General features: G+C 38.4%; 1 protein-coding gene across 2 annotated transcripts in view; it reads left to right on the top strand.

Moving 5' to 3' along the window:
• SATB1 (SATB homeobox 1) overlaps nucleotides 1–16,848 on the top strand; it is a 98,137-nt gene that overhangs the window by 41,379 nt on the left and 39,910 nt on the right. For both annotated transcript variants that reach the window (XM_082625013.1, XM_082625012.1), the window contains exons 6-7: nucleotides 6,538–6,649; nucleotides 9,185–9,639. In XM_082625013.1, coding sequence (XP_082481139.1) covers nucleotides 6,538–6,649; nucleotides 9,185–9,639 — 567 coding nt within the window. The remainder of the gene's footprint in view (nucleotides 1–6,537; nucleotides 6,650–9,184; nucleotides 9,640–16,848) is intronic.

The raw sequence follows: 16,848 nt of genomic DNA on the forward strand, positions 1-16,848 counted from the left end.
CCCTGAAAATTAACTGCGGGGCTTTATAAAGCATCACTGTGTGTCGCCTGAGAAGTTAAAGGTTTCTGTATATACATTCTGCACGCACGGACATTTATTTCGGAAAACAATTATTTTAGACTTTATGCCAAAGACATTAGCAGTGATGTGCTTTCATTTAAGACGTGGATGTACCAGATATATATTACAGACAAGGTAGAACCATGAAAAATCGCCTTACAGAATTAAACCTGTGCAAGATGATTTCCCTTGTGTCTCTGGAGTATTCCGATTCAAAACATACATTCCTTCCTACAGAACAAGATATTCAGATTCCTTAGTTGAAATTAATTAGCATTCAGAAACCAGATAGCATGTTTTTGGGTATTCATGAGATCTCTGTTTGAAAAAAAAATGTTTTTAACTTGTAGAAATGTGTTGCAACACACAGATGGGAAGAAAAAGGAAAAAAAAATCTCTTTAGCAAGCACTGTGTGTAAAAGGAATATTACATTTTGCACACTCCTGATTGCTCTGTGTAAACAGTTTTTGACATCTGTCTTTATAGTTTTCGAGGAGAGGAAGACTTTGTTAAAAGAATCATTTTTATACAGCAGTCCCCATTTCAGTCTTGCTTTACCTGTATTATGAAAGCAGATGGTCTGCATGTCTTTTGAATATTTATAACTATCAAAAACAATCTCTTGCTATTCACCCTTAGGCTTATGAGATGTCAGGACTGTTCTGGTTGAAAAAAAATCATCTTGGGTGTTTACAGAAAGAGGATTACATTAAGCTGAAATGACTATACATTTTCCAGTTTAATATTTGTCCATCAGCTGTTTAATCGTATTTAGATAATTGTGTAAATAAGATGTTGTAGCTTTTGCCCTCTCTGCTGATGGAGCCTGAAAGCTTTAAACTTGGGTGAACCACCATTTTGTAGAGGCTCTGGCACCTCTTCCCACCTCAGTCAGACCATCCACAAGTCTTTAGTAAGTTTTGATCATGATATCATAGCCCTGTTTAAAAAAAAAAAAAAAATTGTGCATGGAGAGCCTGTATGGAGATCACATGAACGCTAGGGACCTGCTGGCTTCCGGTACAGGCTGTGTAGTTTATTAGAGTGAACTGTAATATGCAAATAGGGTCCAGCGCTCCAATTACCCTTTAAAGATGGCATGGCTTTCTCTTTCTTCTCCATGAGCACGCAGCGCTTTGAGGGTATTTTGGAAAACTTTTGGTATAGTCGGGGTTAACTGGTTTTTTGACTGGAAGCTGAGCAATCAGAGATAACAGATTTTGCTGTGGTTGGTTGATTTGGCAGAAAAGCATGAACAGTTTTGGTTTAAATGATTGAATAACCTGATTAGCATTGTTTGGGGGTGGGTTTTTTTGTTGATGTTAAAGGCACAGCAAAGCAATTTTAAGGGTAATCAGATCACTGCCTTTTCCCCAGTTGATGAACCTTTTTTTCAGAAGGCCTCACCTCTCCCCACAACCTCTTCCTTGGCTCCTAAGATGACCAAGGAGAAAAATAAAAAAAACTCTCTTCCTTCGGTTTTCTAAATGTGTTATAAATACATACTTAACAGTGTACGTCCTATTCTAGCGGGGGGTTGACAGGATAGAGTATTTTGAAAAAATTATGTAACCTCCACCAAATTCCTTATGGGTTTGGGGGTTGTTTTTTGTTTTTCAAACGCGGAGACCTGCAGTATTTGAGAGCAAAGGTTCAGAATGTTCTAACCATATCAAAGTCAGGCTGTAGAAAAATTCCACCCTTACCTTTTCACAATTAGAAAGGTTATAAATAATGTATTTGGCTGAAAAGGAAGCTCAGCCTGTGGCAGATGGTATCATTCTAGAGAACCAGGGTTTCTGTGAAGATGGCATTCTTTCAGATCGGAACTCGAGCAGACTCTCAGAAAGAGCCGGAGCTCCTCATAGGGCGCAGACATGTGCTTTATGGATCTTAGAAAAGCTTACAACTTGGCTCCTAGGACGAGAATATTGTGTCACACTGGGGTTAGGAGACCCACAGCCAATTTCTGCCGACTTCCAAACTGTATTTCCTGACGCTGGAAGCTGGGGCCTCTTCCTTGGTTTGTGTTCCTGGGTAGCATTTGAACTTGGGATTTAAACCGAAGGAGTTTTATCAGCCTGGTTATTTTAGTCCCTGAACGTGGATGCTTTCCCCAGACTGGCCACCAAATAAGAAGACTTGCCAGGCAAGTCGTGCCCTTTTCCCGGTGCTTTGGAAAAGCTCGTATAAATAGACACCCGGAGATCTGGGAGAACACGAGCACCGAGCTCCGTGACTTCCAAGACATCTGTGAGGAAGTAACTTCAAAAACCTGGAAGGGAGCTCTTGCAAATTCAAGAACAAAGGTTTCTCAAACTCTTTGAGTTCAAGCTTGACAGCTAAAACTGATGGATCGAAAAGATTCCCTGTGACAATTAATCTAACCTTACCTTTGACCTTTAAGAAAACGAAGAGAGAGGAGGACTTTCTGGTAGCCTGCAGTAATGACTTATTTCAGTGGCCTTTTATCGATCACCAAATAGGTGCCCAGCCCTGTGATAGGTCCAGGCTGTATGGAGATAAGCCCCAAGGCTCACCCACCTAGTAGGAAATAAACAGCGTGACAGGTGCCATAGAGGTTCTATGTACAGGATGTTTGGGCTGTCAGGAAGAGCCTTGCAGGAGTCCGCACTGAAATTGTATCCTAGGTGAGCAGCTGTTAGCTAGAGATGGAAGAGAGCGTGGATCAAATAAGTCAGAGGAGTGGTGTGTATCTTCCTGTTGTCAGCTACCACCTGGTACCTACTGGCCAGCTTTGGAAGATACCACCAAATTGGAATATTGAAACAAATGGAAATGCTCTTTTTCATTGATGTTTTCCCTTGTTATCCCTTGACCCGACTTGTCACTGAATCATTTAATTTGTATCCTCTTTGTTCTTTCATGAGAAAATTTCTTTGACTTAAAATACATCATTTGAAAATTGTATCTAAGACTCATATGTTATTTAAAGCATAGTCTTTCGACTGATCTGAAATGTGATCACATAATAAAAGCCAATGAAGAGGGAGGCGGAGGGTTGTCATAGTAATTAACTTCTCTTAAGTCCATACTCCGTATGTTCCAGGCTCTGTGCTAATTGTATCACATTCATTGTTTTATTTATTGGCAGTCCAAGTGGAGATAGTATGTCTCTTCAAGTCATTATTTTTCTAGTGACTTGGTCAGTTCTAGGCACATAGCAGGAGTTCCATAGATAGTTGCTGGATGAATGAAAAAAAAAATGTCCATATGAACAGGTTCTCAGAACAGCCCCAAGAGGTGACTGCTGCTGACATTCCCGTTTAGTACTGGGAATTGTCGTAGTGGTCAATTAATCTGACCGAGGTCACACTACCAGTGTGTGATACATCTTGGACTTGAATGCAGGTTTAGCTCATTCTGCTTCATCAAATGAACATTCAGTGTGTATTTAATACATGCCAGGCATTTGGGCTGGAAAGTAATACAGAGCCCCAGACCTGCATGGACTCATAGCTTAGTGAGTAATCTTTTTAGTTAGTAATCTTTTTAAACTACATAGTATCTCCTTTTGGTTGACAGAAGAATCCCAAGTTCTTTCTCAGAAACATGGATCTTCATTTACCTACCCCCTATCCATCCTCAGCCCATAGGAAGGTGTTATCAATCTTGACTTTCTCTTCTTTGTATTATCAAAACAAGAGGTGTTTCTTTATGATTTTCCAAATTTAAGATAACAGGACTGAATGTGATCTTTCAAATACCATGTGCCCCCCCCCGCCAAGATTCTGAAATCTCTCTTCCCTGCCTTTAAAACTCATAGACCTAGTTAGATGCCATGCCTAAGCCTTCAACGGGGATTTTACCACAGGGAAAACAAATGTCTCATGCGGTGGCTGTCTGAGCAGTTTAGTTGGACATATCACTGCATATTGTTCCAGTAAAAATAGAGGTGACCCCAAGTTACCTGAATTATGGACTATTTCCCGGCCCCCTAAAAGCACAGAAAGAGAGAGAATCTAGAAAGTTGCTTTGGCATGCATCATAACCTGTGGATTAGCCTTTTGACTTATGTCTCACTTAGGCTAATATTTACGTTATTCAGAGTTTCCCTAAGCCCGCACCACTCTGACAGAGTAGAAAGCATCCAGAAAGTCACTTAAGGACAGAGCCTACCAATTTAGGGTTAAACGAGGGCAGGGGGAAGCTTTGATGAACACGCACATATGGATATTATTTTCCACATATGGGTAATAATGAACTACATAGCACTGTTACATATGGGCTCTAGTTTTATAAAAATATTTCAGATGTTTTTTTTTCTTTTTCCCACACATTGTATATTTTTCTTCTTCCCCCACCCCCATATATTTTCCACTCTTGCTCTACTGAATCACATTAAATTGAAATGATCTGTTTACATGTCTCTTCCTAATAGACGGTAAACTTCTTGTAGGCAGAGGCTGTATCTTATCTGCCCTTGTATCCCTAGTACCAGCCAGGGACGTAGTAGGTGTGCAGCAAAGAGCAAATTTCATAGATGGAACCATTGGCAAAGTCAGGTAGCCTGGACATTTGTCAAAAACCTCAGCAAAATTTTGATATTTCAGACTTTTCTGAAAACTAAGACATAAGCTACATCTAAAATTTACATGTACTATTATGTTAACATTTAAGAATCTGCCAGCATGTCTAAGTTGAAGAGTAATAATTTTTAAAAAATTGGACCAAAGTAGAAGAACATGGGCTCTCACCCATTTGCAGAATCACAGTGATCCATCAGCCATCTCAGTAGTTTTCTTAGTGTCTGACTTTATTGATCCATCATTAATAGAGTAAGTGTGATTGAAGCTGACGGATTGTTAACTGGATCAGGTAATCTTCTGGGTCTGGTTTTGGCAACATTGCTAAGTATCTTTTTGTACCTTGGACTGAGGTACTCTCTTAGTCTGGATTAATGGCAGAGTATCATGAGCACATTAAGAATGTCTTTTTAGAGAAATGTAAAAATGACTATCCAGTAGAAAGTGTCAAAAAAAAAAAAAGATATCATAGTGCCTCTTAGGAAAGATAGCCATGTTTTACATCAATAATGGAACTCCAGCTTATCCTTCATTGGAAGTTCTTCAAAGATCCCCAAGGTTTACACATTACGGGAATGTGTGCACATTACAAAATTAACACTGATGACGGATGCCAGGAGAATCAATGATAATCAAAAAAGCTCTACATTAGAAGTAGCTTAAAGAAGATAACGATGTAAAAATACTTTTGTCCCCAAACTGGATTTTCTGGTTGTTCCCCGCCTTCTGTAAACCGTTTCACCATAGACCACCTGAAGTCTGAAATGTAAGTTCTCATGTTTCTACACATAGGAGTGGAGGACAGATTGGCTCTGCAAAGTCTAACTATTCCTACGACTCAATTGGAAATTAATTTAGCCACTACTAGAGAATATGAGTGTTGTGGCTGGAAATAACCATGATCAAGTCACTGAAATGACCAGAACCAAAATTTCCTGGGAAGAAAATACTTTTCTTTGTTGAAAATGGGTTTTTAAAAAAAAGACAAAACTAGTAATACATCAAAATCATTGTCTTTCTTCATTTTTCTATGTTAAGCTGTTGACTCAATTTTCCAAGCTTTTGTTATTAGAAGCAGGATGAAGACAAGTGACAAAATAGGGCGTTTTCTTTTTTGTAGTATCCTTGAGAGATGAGTCACCATGAAATGCATATTTTTAAAAATGATATGGTTAGTTTGAAATTCAAAACCCAAGCTTTACTATATATGAAGCTAGCAATAAGATAGCAGCATATTTGTTTCTTCTGTTAGAGGATCTTTGTGAATAGTTTTTCTCTTCTTAAATGTGGTCAGTCAGCCTTGCAACAGTGTTAATTTACCTCCAAGTGAAACCCAAATACTATGAGTGGAAAGTGCAAGGGGTGTTTCCCAAACTTTAGTGGGCACGCAAATCCCCGGGGATCTGATTAACATGCAGGTGCTGCTTGACCAGGTCTGGGGTAGGGCCCAATATTCTGCATTTCTAATAAGCTTCCAGATGATGCTGATATTATGGTCCCTGGGCCATCCTGGGAGTTGCAAGGATGGAGAATTTAGTCACCAAACCATAAAGTGGCATTTATTTATGAATTACAATCAGAAAGTCACCTCCAAGTATTTGGATATATTGGGATCGGTGGAAGTTTGAAGTTTGTCCGCCCAGGAACAGATGACATTGGTGGAGGTCCCATACATACTAGAGCAAAGTCTGTGGGTGTGATCATTTTATACCAGTCTCAGTGGACTGTTGCTTTCTACTTAAATAAAGCATTTGATGCTCTACTTATTGACTTTGAAGAAGTCATGGCTTTAGGCTACAAGTGTGAAACAAAAATGTATTGGTACTCAGTTGATGAAAAAAAGTTACAGTTTCCACAATTGAAATCATGTCCATGTTCTGTCTTGTGCCGCTGTGTATTACAACTGTTTCCACCCCCCTCTTCATGCAGAGTATGATTTCTTCCATTGTGAACAGCACTTACTATGCAAATGTCTCAGCAGCAAAATGTCAAGAATTTGGAAGGTGGTACAAACATTTCAAGAAGACAAAAGATATGATGGGTAAGCAGAAAACCGTTGCAGCGGTGGCTACATACCATTACGTGTCATTTGGGGGTTTATCCAAGTTGCATGTAAAGCCAGGTCTTGTGATTGCCCAATTAGAGATCAATTTAGAATGTTTCTTAGAGGGTGGGGAGTGGGTCTGAGTATAATGAGATAATTAAATTCAATAAATGTTTGTGTTTAAATCAGCCCAACTGACTTGGTTGTCAGACATGCAGGAGATGGAGGCGAGGTGGGGGGGGGGAGCTGTCATTTTTTTAACATCTCAGTGAAGACCTAACCAGGCCTTGAATAACTAATACTGGCTGTGGGTTCTCTCAGAGATAAATCATGCTTTTATGTTCTTTTGAGTTTTGTTTGAGAGAAAGGGAAAGTGCCAATTTTTACACCCAATTTTTGAGGATATTCAATTGTATTTATAGTCTCCACAGTTGAGATCAAGTGATGTTTACAGCTATAGTCTCCAGCCCCCCAAGATAGGCACTTTGGTGAGCATACTGCTTTACCATCCGTAACCAAAGAACCATTGCATCATTCCTAGACTCTCAATGCCATGGCATCCTATCTTAACATGTAACTTTAGGTCAATATTTGTTACACAGGAAATACATTAAAATTATCTGCAGTGTGAAGTGACAGATAAAAGTTGTGTGTTGTACCCTAGCATTTAGATTATGTCATTTCTCCCTGTTGAGTTTGTTAGTGTTCGTTAAAGCAAACACTGTGATTAAGGTTAATGTTTTAATTTCTATTAAGGTTTTCTTTCTTGTACCTTCCAAATAAAATGTTTTAAAATAATATAGGAATGGGATGTTTAATATGCATAGCATTACATTGTGTTTTAAGTCTATTTCTGTTTACTTCCATTACATTCATTTAGTAAAACAATAATAACTTCTCCTGAAGATTTTAAGAGGCAAGAGAACCTGAATTTTGAGCCTGTTTTAGCTTTTAATATTTGAAGCAAAACCATCCATCTACCAAAACAGATTCTTTGCCGTTTATAGCTTAGAGCTGTAATGAAGACAATGCATCATTTTTTGGAATAATTGCTTGAATTACTATTCCCTATGAATGGCCCACTTGGGCTGATATCACTGGTAGAAATGGAAGGTTTCTTCCCCAATGCTTAGTTATATTTTGCATATATCAGTGACTATAACAATATGATAAGTTCCTCTAAATGTAAAGCCTGAATATTTAATAAAAAGAGAAATGATGATTAAAATCAACCCAGAGTCCACACATGGGAAGCATGGTGTACTATTTATTTATTTATTGGCTGCACCACACGGCTTGTGGGATCTTAGTTCCCCAACCAGGGATCAAACCCGGACCCCACAGCAGTGAAAGTGTGGAGTCTTAACCACTGGACCGCCAGGGAATTCCCATGGTGTACTATTTAGAAAGACTCACCTACTGACCATCCTACTGACCAATAGTATTGGTCACTTACTATTCACTCTCAGCCAGTCCACGTGAGGGATCTAGCCAAGGGAGAAACGTTCGTCCTGTGTGGGTGGTAATAAATTGCAAGATGGTGACAGTATCACCATTGCATCAGAGTGACTCCCTACCCCTTCCTTGAAAGATTGTCATAGCATCTGGTGATGGTCACAGCTTCTTCAAGAAGCATTTGGGTCTTAGCAACACTGGGTATGCTGGCTTGCAATACATTAAGTCCTTTGCTTCATTCTAAGAAATATTTGCAGCTATACCCGTCATCTAACATGATAGTTAGAATTCAGCAAAATGGGACGTATAAGATACCCAGCCCAGTGTTCAGCATGCACTCAGTTATCATTACTGATCATTATGACCACTTTTATTATTTATTATATTGATTACTTTTTTATATTAACGGCTAGGTTAAAATTGAACATAAGTAACATTTGTGTACTCTTTTTTTCTTGCAAACTTTTTGTCTAGAGTAATAACAGTAAATGTATATATTATGAGAAAATACTTGCATATTTCTTTTTTCTACAGTTGCATATGATCTTTTCCTAGCTCCACTCACTCTTTCTAGTTGCCGTTAAGCAAATAGTGTTCTTCTAGAAGCTATTTGTTTTTGGGGGGCCACATGCACCACGTGGCTTGTGGGATGTTAGGTCCCCGACCAGGGATTGAACCCAGGTCCTCAGCAGTGAAAACGCCAAGTCCTAACCACTGGACTGCCAGGGAATTCCCTAGAAGCTATTTTAAAATAAATGTTGCCTTATAAGAAGTAAGAGTGAATAATCGTTTGACCCCCAAACTAGTCACATAGAATTTGAAAATAATTGATTTCTGGCCTTCCATCTAAACCACGTTATAAAACTAGAAAGTGTTACGTGCCTTTCAAAGTTTGTGCCATGGTGCAGAGGACAAAAGTAAAAACATAGCCAGTTGCATTCCATCTTGAGATGTTCTTAGTTTCCTTGGACCTTGGGTGTGCCCTGTGCCTTCTGTCTATATTAGGGAATGATCAGAGATCCTTATCAATGCAGATCATTGTTGACTCAATGTGATTTTCCTTCTTGTCCACTTCAGTTGAAATGGATAGTCTCTCTGAACTATCCCAGCAAGGTGCCAACCACGTCAACTTTGGCCAGCAGCCGGTCCCAGGGAACACCGCGGAGCAGCCCCCGTCCCCCGCGCAGCTCTCCCACAGCAGCCAGCCCTCTGTCCGGACCCCTCTTCCCAACCTGCACCCTGGGCTCGTGTCAACGCCCATCAGTCCTCAGTTGGTCAACCAGCAGCTGGTGATGGCTCAGCTGCTGAACCAGCAGTATGCAGTGAACAGACTTCTAGCCCAGCAGTCCTTAAACCAACAGTACTTGAACCACCCTCCCCCTGTTAGTAGATCTATGAATAAGCCTTTGGAGCAACAGGTTTCCACCAACACAGAGGTGTCTTCCGAAATCTACCAGTGGGTACGTGATGAACTGAAACGGGCAGGAATCTCCCAGGCAGTATTTGCACGTGTGGCTTTTAACAGAACTCAGGTCAGTTTTGTTTTATGTGTAAATGGTTCCTCTCTCTCTTTTTCTCTTCCTTCTTTAATCCCATCTATACTAATGTTTATGCTCTGACTTTGTACTAACATTTCTTTCCTTCTCTCCCTGTGGTCATATTGTCTGTACCTGGGGGTGCCTACATTTTATCATTTCTCTGCTTATCGTAAACCTCTTGTACCAAGAGAAAGCTGCGTACAAATCGATCCTGAGTCAGGGGCCTTGAAAGAATAAATATCGAAAATATTTCAAATTGATATTACCTATGCTTTTATATAATGGAATTATAGACTGTTAGTAGCAGATTGAGAAAGGTTTCAGGACTTGGTCAAGGCCATTTCATTGGTAGGGCTCCAGGCTTCTAGCCCATCATCCACCTTTCCTAGACCAGGGATTAGCAGACCTTTTCGGTAATAGGCCAGATAGTAAGTATTTTAGTCTTTGAGGGCCCTAGCAACCATAGACAGAAATGCGTAAAACTATTTACAAAACAGACCCTGGGGTAGGCTTGGCCTTGGAGGCCTTAGCTTGAGACATCTCACTGAGATTTGCATATACACCTTGTGTTCACACCTTTGTCCTCCTGGGCAAATTCCTGTGAAGATATTATCAGCAAGGAAGATATTTAGCAGGGTATGGAGAAAGGGTGATTTACAGGAGAAGACCTAAGATAAAGACCTCTGAAAAGCCCTAAGGAAATTGATTCCATTAAACACTGAAAGAGAGGACTTTTTAAAAATGTCGTTTTTGGGAAACTAGTATGATATATACATGGTGTTTATTACACACACACACACCCTCCCCAGAAAAATCCCAGAAGAGCATGTAGCTTTGATTAGAATGAGAACATTATGTCCTTTTAACTTTCTTGTTTTACCACTGTTCTTTCTTTTGTCAATTTTTTTTTTTTGGCCTGACTCACACTTTCCTGTCGTATTTAAGTTATTTTGTTTATTACATGATTATAAGAATAAAATCTGGGGGCTTCCCTGGTGGCGCAGTGGCTGAGAGTCCGCCTGCCGATGCAGGGGACACGGATTCGTGTTCCGGTCCAGGAGGATCCCATGTGCCGCGGAGCGGCTGGGCCCGTGAGCCATGGCCGCTGAGCCTGCGCGTCCGGAGCCTGTGCTCCACAACAGGAGAGGCCACAACAGTGAGAGGCCTGCGTACCGCAAAAAAAAAAAAAAAAAAAAGAATAAAATCCGGGTACAAAAATATCTAGTATTAATTCCTTGCTGGCAGTTTCCATACTTAGGAGAATCCCAGCTGTGACTTATTTTTGATTTGCCTTTACTGGATTGAAACTTAGGAGGCGTTACAAAGCCTTTAACTCAGTGTTTGTTTTCAGTTTCTTTAACTTTTTTGTACATCATCTGTCTGTGTTTAAAAGGGTGGTTGCAAAGTTATTTCTCAGGTTAAAATTGTATGGTTTTACCTAGTTTTATTAATATATCTTTACAACTTAAAAATGTGTTCATTATTAGCTGGTAAATTTAATATGACACCCCTATTCAGTTGGAGGGTCATTATTTTTAAAAAATTTTAAAAATGAATGGATGAAAGAATCAAGTCAGCCTTCTAGCTACTCCTGTTTCTGGCAGCATCCTTTATTTTTGTAAATAGCAGTAACTACCAGTAGTTCTCAGTACTGGGCAAAAACCTGGCAGGTCTCTGCATAAAAGTTGCTTGTTGAACTGAATTGAAAGCCCACAAAGACAACATTGACATGGACACAAATGACTCACAGATTCAGTGGAAAGCATTTTGGAAATTGAGCAAATTGTTATTTCTTAAAGGACCAAGGCAAGTGTGTTTTATGTAGTAAAGAGAGTCCAGCTGAAGGTGAAAAGAGTAAGGTCACCACCCATCAGTGTGTTTTTTCTTCTGTGGGGCTGTAATGTCCCAGGCATCACCCTGGAGAGTGACCATTTGTTCTCCTTGGGTTTTCACGTGGACGGATTCCACAGATATCAATAGGATTTGTTACTGGAAAAAAGACAGAGTTCTCTATTTTATACCCTATCAATCTCTTCGAAAAGATGGTTATCTCTGTGGTTAACATCGAAAACAGTGACTTAATGTTTTCAAGGGAGAGAGGAGAATGAAACCCGGGTGCAGCTTGATATCCATCTCTTTATTAATAATAGCCAGTTGAGAAAGAGTCATTACCGAAGAATTGTCTGGAGCCCCGGATGACAGAGGGGTGGTTTGGTTTTAAACCTGTATAGAGGTAATTGGGACTCCTCCATTGAAGTGGATGATGGGCCATGTTTGAAGCTGTCTGATTTCAGTGAGTCATTTTCTATGTATATTTAAGAGTTCACTTTTGGGGAATTCGCTTTGGAACATGCAAGCATGCATGTCTTTTCGGTGGTCATACCAAAACGCCACGCACACTCACGCGTACACACACAGCTGCATTTATTTTAATGATTATACATTCATATGAGTGTATGTCGTATGTTTATTTCAAACTGTATACATTTCAATAAAAGCAGGTGCATCGTGAGAGTGTATGGTGTGAGTGTGGAGGATGAAAATACACATGCTAATGCATATGTATAGAGCGGGAGCTCTGCAGAGTTAAACCGCACAGACACATTTGTGTGTACTTATTACAGAGTGCAATTCGGGCTCCAGGTTTTAAAAAAAATAAATGTAAAATATGTACATACAAATGCAAAGTTCTCTGATGTGATCGGATAAAGACACTGGCATCCTATAAACAGTATGTTAAAACATTCATGTAATAGATAATGCTGTTGTGAATTGAGAATATCGACAGCTCTGTATAACTTTAAAATCCTGGGTCTCATCTTTCAACTCTTCATTGGAGAATTTTCTCATCAGCTGAATTGGGTCTCCTGAACTAAAACATATCCCTCTCTTTTAAGACATTCCGGTATCGCTATTTTTTTTAAAAAGTCGAAAACAAAAGAAAACAAAAAGATGAAAACAAAGTCTACCTTTTCTGAAAGTTTGTGATGAAATTTATATAATTCCTTGTTTTAAGGATGTTTCCCCCTTCTGAATTGATGGGCATATGTTCTTTAATTGCTACGGAAGGTACCAGCTTTTAGCATCTGTCATTCATTCAGTTATGCCTACTTGATGTCTTTTTAATGGAAACCCATGGCTAAAATTAATTGCTGAAGCTTCTAGATTTATACTTTTCAATTCACTCCTCTGTATTATTGCTACTTAAAGGTCGTGATAGAAAAAAATATATTCTTTAGTGCTCCCCCCTCTTTTTAAAATAAATCCCATAGTTTAACTCTGATCCTATTCTGTGGCTTTTCCCCTTTTTCCTCCCCCCTCCTCTTGTCTTTGGCACACTTTATTTTCCAGTAAAATAAAGAATGAAGATGGATTATTCAAAACTGATAACAGTAATGGACCATCATGTAATGTTTTATTGAATTTGAGTTCTGTAAATTATGTGGTGGAGAGAAATTTGCCTGCTTAAGTATAACAGAAATTGCTACTGTGTTCCTATAATTCTTCACAGTGTAATTTAAGAAAAGTCCACTCTCCATATCACTATTGAATAAAAGGTAAAAAGGTGCTATTACCCCAACGTGACAGCTCTTGTTTGGCCTCCCAACCGACAGAGATAAATGTGTCTGCTTATAACTTGCTTGGCCTGAGTCCAAGGTAGGAGGTGGAGTTTGAAACTTTCACCTGGACGTGTGATTAAAAATTCACCAAACAAGAGGCAGGTAGCCTTGAAGAATCTTCTACATGTTTTATTTTTAGAGGGAGGTTTCATCAAATCATATTTTCCTTCTGAGGGCTTTGAAGTTCCACGAAGCTGATAAAAATCTGTTTGAATCAGTGATTATGTTCAAAGAGGAGACAAACGGGAGGCCAGACAGGCTTTTTGTTCATATTGGCAGTCTCTTTCGCTTATCTGCTGTTTTAAAGAATTCATAATTAGCTTTTGGAAGTACTGATAATATTTATTGAAGGTTTTTCTTTCTTTTCCAATACTAATGAATTTTACTTGTAAACTCTTTCTGGAATGTAAAAAAGGTTTAGGAATTCATCAGCAAGTTCACTCTTTAATTGAAAACATTAGAAATCTCACAACCACTGTGGAATGGCGATGCAGAATAATTTTACGTTTTCATGTATAGAGCACATATTGAACAATTTGAAGATGTGAAGTGCCATGAAAGCAGCTTCTCGTTTCCCATAAAATTGATATCCATGAGGTACTGGTAACATACTACATAATATACAAAATCGCAAGTTCTTTTTGGAAACATAAATGACTAATGATTTTGTTTAATTCAGCAAATTTATTGAGCACCTATGGGGCATAATATTGGTAAATATTTTAATCCTGGTATTTCAGTGATAGCAAGGATGGTACATGATGACCTTGACATGTTATTTTTTAGCGTGAAGAAAAGTTTTTGGTAAGAGATCTCTCTTACTATCCACCATGGGGGATTACTACAAATGACCTTGACCTAACTTGGCAAGGCTTAACTGGATTTTCAGTCATGGGAAATGGGAAACAAGGGCCACATACATCTTGAATCCATAAATGTAGCTACTCAAATAACAACAACCCAAACAGGATCAAAACATGCATTCCCATATCTGGATTCTAATGCCAGTCATTTCGCATCCAGAATTTTCTCAAGTGACATCATTCTCTTTAAAAAAGTAATTAACACATTCTAATCAAAACATTTTCTAATAATATTTTCAAGCATTTCCACCAGGGGGCACTCCCCTCATTGAAAGCCTGGGCCAAAAAAAAAAAAAAACCCCACAAAAACCCGAAGGTTTGTAAAACACCTGAGACTGTCTTCACTGTCTGCTTTCGAGCTCTGTGAGTGTCCCAGGATTTGAAATATCAGTCTAGACCTTCAACACATCCCAGGCAGAAAACCTGCACTCGCTCTAGTTAGAATAATTAAGTGGAATAAAATGCTTTGCCCGGAAAACATTTCATATGCTCAAATGGGACGTCATGCTAACGTCAAAATATGAGTAGAGAAATTGCTAAATTCTCTCCCAAGTGACCTTCTATCTGTTACTTTAAGCCATACAGGAATGACTCAGTCTCATGTTAGCAAGACTTGATATCATTATGTATTTTTTCATGTGTTGGCTTTCTCACTGTAGTTCTCTGCTATCTCGGGAAACATTTCTAACGGAAAGAGATGACATTTTGTTATCTGAGATCTCTGAATGTCTAATTTCAAATTTCCCAAATATAATAACATCTGTTCATAGGATCTCTTTTGACCTAAAGTGTTTTGGTTTTTTTTATTGAAGTATAGTTGATTTACAATGTTATGTTAGCTTCAGGTGTACAGCACAGTAATTCAGTTTATATATTCTTATATATATTTTTTTTTCAGATTCTTTTCCCTTATAGGTTATTACAAAATATTGAGTATAGTTCCCTAGGCTATACAGTAGGTCCTTGTTGATTATCTATTTTATGTCTGTTGATAGTAGTGTGTATGTGCTAATCCCACACTCCTGTTTTATCCCTGCCCCCCTTCCTCTTTGGTAACCATAAGTCTGTTTTCTGTGTCTGTGTGTCTATTTCTGTTTTGTAAATAAGTTCATTTGTATCATTTTTTTTAGATTCCGCATGTAAGTGATACATGATACTTGTCTTTCTCTGTCAGACTTATTTCACTCAGTAAGATAATCTCTAGGTCCATCCATGTTGCTGCAAAAATTTTTTTTTTAATTACTGAACAATTAGTGTAGATAAATGTCTTACAGAGTGCCACATAACTTTTCACTGAAGGCTCACCTTGAGTACATTATTAATTACCATTAAAATTTTCCCATGGGGAGCATATCTTGTTGTTAAGTTCCTGTCACCTATTTGGAATTTTTTCCTCCTATGGTCTGAATACACATAATCCATTTAGTAAATATTTATCAAACACTTACGTGGCAGGCATTGTGCTGGGATGACAAGAATATTAGACTATTTTACTCAAGGAATTTATAATGTATTTATGTGTACTGTATGTTTCTATCTCTTTCTGTAGTTAAGATATATTGCTTTGTGAAATACATCTTTTAATATCTTTAAAAATTTGTTATCCCCATTTGATGGGGAAGAGTTTAGAGCAAGGGCTATTTTTTTTACACCTAATTTCAAACATTGTTTCTGAGACCTGTATTTCTTGGTTTCAACATGACACATCAAAAACGCAGTCAATCTAATTAGTTGGCCTTGTGCAAATTAAATAGCTGGGTGATTGACTGCCTGTTTGACTGAATTTTAGTTAAATTGACTGGATGTTTTGCTCATGTATAAACACAGTTGCAACATTACTTGTCAGTATTACAAATGAAAGGACAAGTACCCTTCATTTTTCAGTCACATTTCTTAGGGTGAAACTGGCTTCCCTTGCATAGACCAAATGAGAAACTAGAATGTACTCTTAAGCCCCCAAGCCTATTGGAGGATCTTTTTTAATAGCAGCCTATATAGGTCATTTTTGAAGTGGACACTGCTTTTATATTGTCTGTACCCAACTGTTATCTTGGGGCAATATGCTACATTTTCCTTGAGGAATTGGGAACAAAGCCAGGTTTGCACTTCTAGGAAACCATGAAAAAACCCCAATGTTATAACGTTGGGGCTTGGTTGTTTTGACATGACACTTTACCTCCCTTTCCCAAATGTACCCTGTTGCCATTTCTGCAGGGTTATTAGAAAGTGAAATTTGCAAATGATATACAGATCTCCACAACATTTTATTCTGAGCCATATTGTGATAAACTAAAATGTAGAAAGCAAACATGTCTTGTCATTCCAGGCATTTTTTCATGGAGAAGGTTGAAGAGGTAAGGCCTGCTCAGTCCTTATCAAATGGGCAGAAAATGTTTCTAATCCTTGTATTTCATATAAGCCCTTAAACAAAATTGTGGAGAAACACCCATTTTTAAAATGCATTCTTCCAAAAATTAAAGAAGTAGATAACAATTCTCTGTTATTTGGGGAGGAATACCATAAAGAAGTTTACTAATGGTTTGTGAATTTCTTCTAGCACTATTAAAAATGTTTATTCCTCAAGAAATTTGATTATTACAGAATTTGATAATATTTTTCTTGGCATGCTACGATGGATTTTTGCAGTGTGGAAAAGGGGTTATGTATTTCAAATTTAAAGGATGGTTTCTGAAGTTCATATTTTCAACCTGTTACTCAGA

This window comes from Mesoplodon mirus (genome assembly GCF_964341445.2).
Source record: "Mesoplodon mirus genome assembly, chromosome: 6".
NCBI classification, from domain to species: Eukaryota; Metazoa; Chordata; class Mammalia; order Artiodactyla; family Ziphiidae; genus Mesoplodon; species Mesoplodon mirus.